Source organism: Manduca sexta, chromosome 20, assembly GCF_014839805.1.
Source record: "Manduca sexta isolate Smith_Timp_Sample1 chromosome 20, JHU_Msex_v1.0, whole genome shotgun sequence".
NCBI lineage: Eukaryota > Metazoa > Arthropoda > Insecta > Lepidoptera > Sphingidae > Manduca > Manduca sexta.
In genome coordinates this window covers 11878073-11888205 of record NC_051134.1, presented here as the reverse complement: position 1 = coordinate 11888205, position 10133 = coordinate 11878073, and the positions used below count along the sequence as shown (strand labels likewise).

The 10133-nt window shown below is 32.0% G+C and overlaps 1 protein-coding gene and 1 long non-coding RNA gene across 2 annotated transcripts in view; one reads left to right on the top strand and one right to left on the bottom strand.

The window, feature by feature from the left end:
* Positions 1-669: 669 nt before the first annotated feature.
* LOC119189973 lies at positions 670-1783 on the bottom strand. Its single transcript, XR_005112693.1, has 2 exons — positions 1292-1783; positions 670-1129 (listed from the first exon to the last, which is right to left on the bottom strand). It is a non-coding gene; the product is annotated as an uncharacterized LOC119189973 (long non-coding RNA).
* A 1246-nt stretch (positions 1784-3029) lies between these two features.
* LOC115448198 (disintegrin and metalloproteinase domain-containing protein 10) overlaps positions 3030-10133 on the top strand; it is a 68764-nt gene continuing 61660 nt past the window's right edge. Inside the window, exon 1 of the mRNA XM_030175552.2 lies at positions 3030-3533. Coding sequence (XP_030031412.1) covers positions 3473-3533 — 61 coding nt within the window. The 5' untranslated portion in view covers positions 3030-3472. The remainder of the gene's footprint in view (positions 3534-10133) is intronic.

Here is a 10133-nt window from a genome sequence, read left to right as displayed (position 1 = left end):
TCAGACCCTGACCGGACATTCGGACCACCTGCATACCACCATACATCAAAAAAATCATTAAAAGAACATCCCGACAAATTGAGCACCTCCTCCATTTTTGAAGGCCGAAATCCACGCGGGCGAAGCTGCGGGCGGAAGCTAGTAAAAATATTTTCTTAAAATTAAAAAGCTGCATTTTAAGTGACTAAGTAAGAGACTACCTCTCTTTCACTCTACCTTCAATATTTATCATTTTTAAGAGTCGGCAACCCTTATTTGCGGCCAAATTTAATTAGGCAACCGTGTATCATGATCAACAGAAAAAATTCAGCTTTAATTTGATGTATAGCTAATAAATATACATTATGAACGAGTAAATGTATCATAGTCATACCTGCTTACACCCGGCTGCGAAGAGGTGCGGCCAAGTGCGCAACGGCAACCGTGGTTTTTCAGAGTCTTTATGTGTATTGTCATGAAGTGGACGATATTTTATTTGAAAAACAAATGAATGAAATGTTTTCCGAAAAATCAATTAACAATAATTTAATTAAAAATATTTGCGGCCAAGTTTTAACCCTTAACTACTCGCACGAATAAAATCGCTTAACTGCTCGCACGGGGTCCGTGGTGACCCTAATTTGTATGGATGAAATTTGATGATTCCTTTTTTTTAATGAAACAAGCGAATAGTAATTATGAAAGTACTTTATTTAATCTATAAGACATAAAAACCACAACTTAAAATAAAATCTTCTAAGGCATAAAAATAACTAAAATATAAACTTCTACAATAAGGAACATTTTTGGCACAACATGAGATCATGCATTAAAATTTCATGAATATTTAGGAACTATGGCAATCATCGTTATTGCAGTTTTGGCAGTAAACAATAAACAATAAATAAATGCCATTTCTGCCTTTATGTCTTGAAAAATAAAAATTGGCATCTTGATTTGTAGAGTCATTTTCGTCGTAGTCCGGCGATTCGTTTGAAATTTCCTCAATTTCACTAGTTGTGTCGTGTTCACTATGAAGGACTTCCTCTGCTTCCGACTCTGAATCCGAATCCCCAACATCCTGTTCTTCATCAGGTACATTCAGTAGCCAATGTGCAATATGTTCGTCTCTTGCATCCATGTTTGATAACTGAGGAATAAAAAAAGACCCATGTAAATAACATATTTGTACGAAAAATACAAAAAAAATAAGTCTAAACCAGTAGAACGATAGAAATTATCATTTACTATAATATTTCATTCAAAGTTATATCAATATCTAAATAAAAACAATAGAATATAAAAAGCTTACCTTTCTCAAAAAAGTTACGTAAGTACTCGCACGGGGTCACGGCTTAAGAGAGCAGCGGCGTGGCCTTCACCTGCAGCGGCCTAAATGGTACTAAAGTATGTCCTTTAGCGCATATTAAGAGGCTAGCAGGCGCGCGGGGAGGTTCCAACTGTTGCAAGTGCATTTTTTCGATACGCGAAAGTGCGTTGACCCCATGCGAGCAGTTAAGGGTTAATAGGCAACCTAGTAGATATATATTCTTCTAAGCATAAATATGTGTAAGAATGTAGTTTTTAACATATACTCGATGAGCGCACTAATTCTGCAGCGGGATCTTAGACTATGACATCTCATAATGTTATGACAACTCTTCTAAGATTATTGTTGTAAAGGTGAACATTCTTTGCGAACATGAAATACATTTTTCGAATAAAAATGGAAGTTGGGTTTATGAAAGGAAATTGTAGAAGTCTACCCAAAAGTTATTTTTGACTATAAATTTAAATCTATAGTACTAACATGGTTCTAATTTTTTTTCTTGGAAAATTGTTCGCGTTTATGTTACTATCTAATGATGAATATCCACTTTTTTATAACTTCATAGTAACACTATGTATTTATTCAAAAGATATCTCCAAGTCAGTGGCGAACAAATATGTCATTGGCCAGTGACAAAAAGTATGACGTCACTGGGCATGAAGATCCGTTTTTGCGCGAAAATTTAAACTGTTAGTTTGAATACCGCAATGTTTGGTTATAAATTATTGTATTTTAATTTGTTGATATACTCATGATCTATTCAATACGAAATTCATTCAATTGAGAATATCGCATCTTCCCTATTAGGCGCTTATTATAATAATGTAGGCACATATTTAATTATTGTTTTTTTGAAATTCCTAGTCAATAAAAACGTTCGGATACATTTTATAAAACTTCATCGCTCTTCGGTCTCGCAGCAGCATGGGTGGGTCAAAGATTTAAAAGTTAGTTTCTGCTAATGGGGTTATTTATCACGATTTTCCTAGTATTGGATCGCCTAGAGCTCCGAAAGGGGTGGATGTCAGTCACTGTGGATAATCGAAATAACTACAAGCAAATTATTTCTAGTTCGTCTACGTAATTGTGACTCGTTACAACTTATTGCCCCGTAAAAAATATATCGTATCAATGGCGATACTATAAAATATAGTGACCATGATGTCACCAAGAAAAATCTCAAATACCCTCGTTATTAATTTTCAATTAGTTCCCTTGACGAATCCAACGAAATTTATGAATTAAACTTTTATAATCCGTAGTAGCGCAATCAAACAAAGAAACAAAATTTTAGCCTTAGGTTTGAATTCATCGAAAATAAAAAAAAATGGTATAAGTAAACAAAGTTTCGAAAGGGGTTATCCTACTAAATGGGTATAAGTAAATTTTGAAGTAGGTCCTTGACGTACGTAGTACATAATATATATCGATGAAGAAGGTAATCGACCTAATACTAAAGTCAAAATCTCAAATAAATACAAAAGAGTGCAGATAGCATTTTATTTCTTATAAGGTTACTGGCGAATAACATTAACCTACGAATTAGTCTCTAAAAATATACTGCAATATTATAATAATTTACTTTATTAGAGTATCCAAACTATTTTGTAGTTCTGTATTTCGTAAACGGCCAATGAATGCTTCGCCTGTGGAAGAGGATATAAACAGAAAGAGATGGCATAATAGTTAATGCTCAGATACTAGTATGTAAGTCGCTGAAATGTTTATTCAATTCCAATATGTCAGGTAGAAGGGAAGTTGAGATTTTACTTTAATTTTTTTAGGATAAGAATAGGACGTTTTGAATAGAAAATATAATGAAACAATAACTTAAATTGGTGGAATTGTTATTTGTTAGTTTATTTAGTAATCTCATATTGTCATTTTAATTTGATGATTCACAAAACGGGTACAGTTTCGTGTTGTTATTTATTGTTTCGAATCGAGTTGTGTCTCAACAATCGCATAAATGATACCGTCGGTAACAGTGCATGAGGATTCGTGTTAAGTGTATTAGTATTTTATTGTAATGTAAATAAAAAAATATTGTTTGTACGCGCATGCGTTCGCCTCGAAAACAGACAAAGGTTTTGTGTGGTTTGGAAATCAGCTGTATTTTAAGTGAGATGACCTAAGTGATACAAAAAGTGTTCGGAAGTTACAATGTTCAGTGAAATTGGATACACAGCATTTCTACTTCTCGCTCTGCCATATATCGAGAGTGGTGAGTACAATGGTTACCTTTCAATACAACCCACTTACAATAATAGAATTACATTGCCAACTCAGTTGTCCACTAGTACTGTTCCATGTACGAACGTGCTACCTACCACCAGCCAGAGAGTATTTATTCATTCAATCTAGTCTCTGTTATTATAGTTCCAAAATGTACTAAGCCCATAACAATGTATGTACACAATAGTAGGACAACAATAGAAGTGTTTTATTTGGGAAGCTTGTTCTATTGAGTAACCAATCGTATATATTTTACATACTAACTACCTTCATAATAGTAAAATATAAATCTATTGTCTGTCTATGTATATATTACAAAAATAATAGTTTATTTTTCTTTAGTTTAAAAAAAATTATAAAAGCAGTTTACTTTTAATGCATAATTGTTCACAAACAAGTGATATACATAAAATAAAATGACTTAGTACTGAAATATTATTTTATTTTCAAAGTATAAGTTGTTTATAAAGATATCAGCATATAAAATGAAACACAATGCATGTACCTAAGTATTAACTTTGTGTTTTTACAAAAGTTAGAACTAACCTTTCCTTTGTCTTTGTATGCATATTATGGCAAAGCTAATGATTCATATTGGTACAACATGCTATATTTATTTTTAGAGAAGTAATCTGTAAGAAACCATAGTATGTAATGGTGTAATATGATTTGGTCCCTTTAAACTTATTGGTGCATTTCCTTATTGTTAGCTAAGCAATAAAATAACAATAATATAGTATCCAAACCAGTAGGCAGAAATTTGTGAATAACTGTTTTAATTAATAATCAATGCATAATGTATTTCCTAGAAGTTTAATAATAATGATTTTAAATTTAACTAATACTAAAATTAAAACATTATATTGTACACATTTTTGAATCACCTTATTTTATGTACAGTTTTAAATATAAATCTATTTCAGAAAAGTAGGTATTTTTAATTTATTTTTTTTTACTTTATTTAGTTTTCTTTAAAATTAATTCTAAATATTGGAGTTCCCCCAACTAGTTTATTACGGACTATTTATTACAGTACATTTTCCTCCTCTCATCTCACTATATGAGGAAGGTTTTTGCAATATACTGTTTCAATCACATTGCATGAACAATAATTGAGCTTACATTTTACAACTAAGTTGATGTTTCCACTAAGCTCTAACTAATCCCATCTTAAACTATGTTAAACATAATTACATACATAAGTTATAACATATATTGTAATTTAATTAATTAGATAAAATATCATTATAAGAAATTGCAAGAGTTTTTTTTACAATGATATTATTAATTCTGTTTGCAAGTTTTAAATAAAAATACTTCATCTACATATAACTGTCTGATGTTTACTATAAGCTCAAATACAACATTGTAATTCTCAATATATTCCTTTAAAATTTACACTATTAAAAGAACTCTTAAAGTGGTATGAATGTGTCACCTTTTAAATGGAAGTTGAAAGAACAGGAAGTAATACATATGAGTAATGTAATAACACTAAGTGCAGGGCTAATGAACATGACAGTTGCTCAACATGGCAATTATACTTTTTGAACTCTATTGTGTTATCCGAGTGTGTGGATTATCCCTTAGCAATTTTAATTAGTGGTTGTTATGGAAAACATTCTTTTAACTTAGTAGTTGTGGAACATTATAACTGCAATTTTTAAATGTTAATATTATATATTTGTGGACTCACATGAAAAGCCTTGTTGCTATAGAAGTCCCTACAACACTATAGCTATCCATAGTGTCATCTGTACAACACCAGCACCAACATCAGTACAATCATACATTTATGATGATTTATCTGTGTATCAAATTTTATCCAAATCCGTTCAGCTATTTCTGCATCAACTTCTAACAAACATTCAAACAGTATTATAAACTTTCAAATTAATATTATTAGTTAGATAATGCAAGTCTGATGAATTCACACATGGGTGCATGTTTTTAAATTTCTCTAAGCAAAAGAGATATGTGTTTATATTGTTTCGAACCATGTACAATATACATATTTTAGAACACATCTTTAATACAATGGATTAAATTCTGACTCTCTGTACTACTCTTGACAATAAGGATAATATTCTACTCAATAATTTAAATAATTAGTATATAGTTTGTTAATTAGTTCTTCAAATATAATACAAGTTTAATTAGTTTTGTTATAACATAAATGCAGAACATATCTATAAAATGAATGAAATTTATATGATATATGCAATAGAACATTAATTTAGTGAGACTTCAAAAGCCAGATGTTAAAAATTAACATATGAATAATTATTGTTTATTCTTTGTTTATACAACTTTAATATAATTACCTAAGAACTATCTTTCTTTGACTTCCTGTAAAGAGGATACATTTTATAATTATGGCTGCAATAGCCATGCCAGCTAATGAGGAAGTATTGTGAGACTTAAACACTCAAAGACAGGCACCTACACAATATGAAGGTAGACATTATTAGTTTGTTCATATACTTATGAGCCATCAAAATTCAAACCAGAAACACGATTTCATTAATTTACTTATTATTGCGACTAGTTTTGAAATGATGACGCAATTGCCGACAGCGGTGTTGGTAAGCACCATTGTCTTCCGGTTTGAAGAAAATTGTAGTCAGTGTAGTTACTGAACATCTTAGAATGACGAGCGAAGTTCAGTATCGTGCAGTGCTTAGTAGTCTTCGATGGTGTTGATATTTTCTATGAGTCGTGACGATTCTGATCAGGCGAATGGCTTGCTCATGTCGTCAGTCAGTTTTACATAATATTAAAAAAAAATATCAGAAAAACCGCATTTGTAAGAATAATAATGAACGGAAATTTGGGCATGAGTAATCTTGTTCTAAATTGCCTATTATTATTATTTTATCATCAAACGTACCTCCTGGTCAAGTAGATATTATTTGAAGGCATTTTACCTACTCGCGAATCTATCTCCGAAAAATGCTGTTCAGACTTATTTTGAAGTCACATAAAATAATAAAAAGACACTTATTTTACATTTATTTTATTTGTATAGACAGCAAAATTAATATAATATCTCTATGTACCATCACTCCTGCCTATTTCAGTTTTCATATTATTAAAATGAGATCAATCATTTTTGTCCTACATTCTCACAACGGCCGCGTGGCTAGCGTTTCGACATTACTTCGCGAAAAACCTGTTCCTAAATTCTGAGTCATCATAAATCAGATGCCGTTTCTGCCTACTTCTCGGCAGTGCTCGCTGTTCCACAGCCTCAGAACTGAATTGTTAAACGAAACCTCTTGAAAATATTAATGGGTCTAGTTTACTTTGTAATAAAGCTCATTTTAAGTGTAAATATAGCGGTAATGCGATTTGTACATTGTTTTTATTGGAGACGTGATAGAATGAATCATTAAGTGGCCCTGACATGTTTCTTTTTATTTTAGCACTATAACAAACAAAAAGCTGTCTACACAATTCCAATATTCTTGACATATTATTAAATAGATGCAAACGCAAATATTATTTTTCCATGACACAATATTAAATAAACAACATAATGAGTTGCATAAAACATGAGTTCTGACTTGTGAGAAATTTTATATAGATGTTTAAATAGAACTACTCAAACAAGTTCTTAAATAAATAGAACATATTGACAGAAATGACACACGTATTAGAAATTATTATTCCGCTAATGACATGCGGATTTCCTCAATAGCTTTCCTTCACAGTGTTAGAGTATAGAATAATTATAAAAAATATGTGAAGTTTGAAAAAATATTAATTATGTAACACCAAAATTGTAAATGAAATATTATAAGACATATAATTGTTTGTTTATTTTGTCTTAATTACTTTTGCTAAACAATATATCTAAGTATTATGAGGTAAGAGTACTAAAGAGATATCGATAAATTAATACCAAACACATTGGCTCATCGCGTTGTGACGATTATGGAGACCATATTTAATGACCAGCACTAATAATGAATCGCGGTAGCCACGTAATAAGCAACTAAATAATTATTGTACTAACTTTTGCATACATTGCGATAGGAAACGGCAAATAGGAAATATCCAATTTGAAAATCTATTTGCATCCTCTGAGTTGCGGTGCTAAACGATCTATCAAACTCGCGCAGGGGTCACAAGTCACAACTCACAGTATACAGTATTTTAATAGTTTCTTTTGTCGACAGGATAGTAATTGATTAATATTCACTTATTCATAGGTCAATGGTCTTATGTGAATGACGACGGAACTCGATCCGAGCTAGCTGGATTATAATAACTTTATTTCCATTTTTGTTCGTTCTACGAAGTACGAAGGTCTTTCAATATGTACATAATATAATTTACTTTATTGTGTCGTATAAGGGCTTCTTTGAATTCTGACTAACGACCTCCTACTTATACGCTGGCTGTATTTAATTGAAACTTGCTTCGGATTAGTCAGAAATTATTTGTATAATATTTTGAATATGATGCTATCAATTATTTTACATATTATTCTTTTAAAAGCTTACGATTATAATACACTCGATGGGAGTTGGCAGTGATGCAACTTGCAGGCTCTAGTTCGGTTAGTGTACAATTATGGTATACCCGTGCAAGGCCCAACGTTGGAATATTTTTAGTTTTCTACAAACTTTATCAACGCTCGCAAAGAAATGCGATGTAAAACTAGCAACAGTTCCCATTAATCTATTGGTTTATATCCATTAATTAACTGTACAAAAACATCTGTGACTCACATAATAGTGGTTAATGACCCAGAGTTTCGTCGTAGTCTATTTTAGTCCTAATGAAGCCTATCACAAAACCCTCATAAATCATACATTTAGGAAGCCACTTTCTGAAAGCGTTTCGCTCACTCGATATAAAGTATATTTCTTTACTTATGTGTATTAAATTAACTCGAAATTCAATAAATGTAGAACGTACGAAATCTATCTAGACCGCCATATTTTATTTGTCAAGAGAGCGTTATAAATTTATTGTAATTTATAGCACAGCATTTTTAAATGCTAACTGTAATTGAAATGTTTAAAAATGCGGGCAAGTATCGTTCACGACTACAGTTTAGGAGGTGGAGCTAAGTTATCCCCTGTGCCAGTTACCTAGTCTAGGTGCGTGTAGAGGTGTGGGACGCCGTAATCGTGCAAAAAAACCTAATGGCGTCAGTTATAGCGGGAGGAAATAGCGCCCATTCATGCGCCGCTATCTGTGCTGCCTCGCGAACAATGATTGCTCTTTATTGATACGACAATGAGACATCGCTCTGTTGATTTAATTGTGGTCGATCGAGGCCAGTCGCTAAAATATCTAATATCAGTAAAATGTAATGCTACTTGGCGAACATTTTATGAGTGATATTTTTCGTGAAGTAAAACGAAGCTCGAATATTAGTAGGATTTTCATTAAAATGGTGGTATCCAGACAATATACAGAGAAGATCGTGTCGTATTTGTTTACAATGTTTTATGAGCTTAATTATAAAATAGTTACGGCGACTCCTTAGCTACATTATTTCAGCTTATGAAATTTTGCAACCCTCAATTCTACATTCACAATCAGCATTCCTTTCTTGAACAATTTAAATGGCCATTTTTCATACTGAACGACTAATTGCACAAATTACACCATTAAGATAATTTATTTTTGCAAATATTAATTGCAAATATTAATTCTTTCTGATTTGATCAGCGATGGTCCCCGGTACGGAACGGGTTAATTACGTGGTTTTGATGTCCATTGTTTGTATTGCGTAAATCCGTTGTTTGTTCGTCTCCTCAAGCAACATGAGCGCTACGCCCTCGTTCGGTCTCCTTACCCGTTATACTTGAATAACTTGTTATCTATACATTCAGAAACTGCCTTGATGGACAGTTACGTATTTTGTTGTGCCACAAATCATGATGGAACACGAGTTACGAGTTTCCTGGCGAAATCAATGTATGCTGTTGTCCCTTGGTTAGCAGAAAAAATATTTCTCCAAACCTACTCTATACACTTGAAAATATGTATACCTATTTAACCCAGATTCCAGATAGATGAGATTGTCCTTGGATTTTTTTAGAATACTTTAACGATTTAACAATCAATAACGTGCCTTGTTCGTTCATTTAAGACATTGGCTAATTGCCTTCATTGGCTACTTTCAATACTGCTGTGGTTAATTAAATTAAAAAGCAATAAATACAAATATATTATGTGATCATAGCATTATTTTCGTGGGAGAACCTACTAAATATCACTCAGGAAATCATTTTTTTTCGATAGTTATCTATTATTAACTAACTATTTTGGAAGTTTTTTTACAAATAATCTTATCTTGTAATTTATGGATTTTTTATTAATTTATCTTAGCTTCTCAATATACTGAATAGTTACATTGAATTAATAAAAATAAACCCAACGAACCCATTAATGGCTTATCTGTGAGTAAACGTCGTATTTCTATAGCCATTTCGAGTCTAACATAGCATCGCAAGTTTGATCAAACATTAGCCATTGGCGTGTCGTTACAAGCCTCCCATAACGGCGCGGGATATTTTTGGCAGCTACATTGAACTCATTGAAAAGCGCACGAGTGAGTGTGATTTAG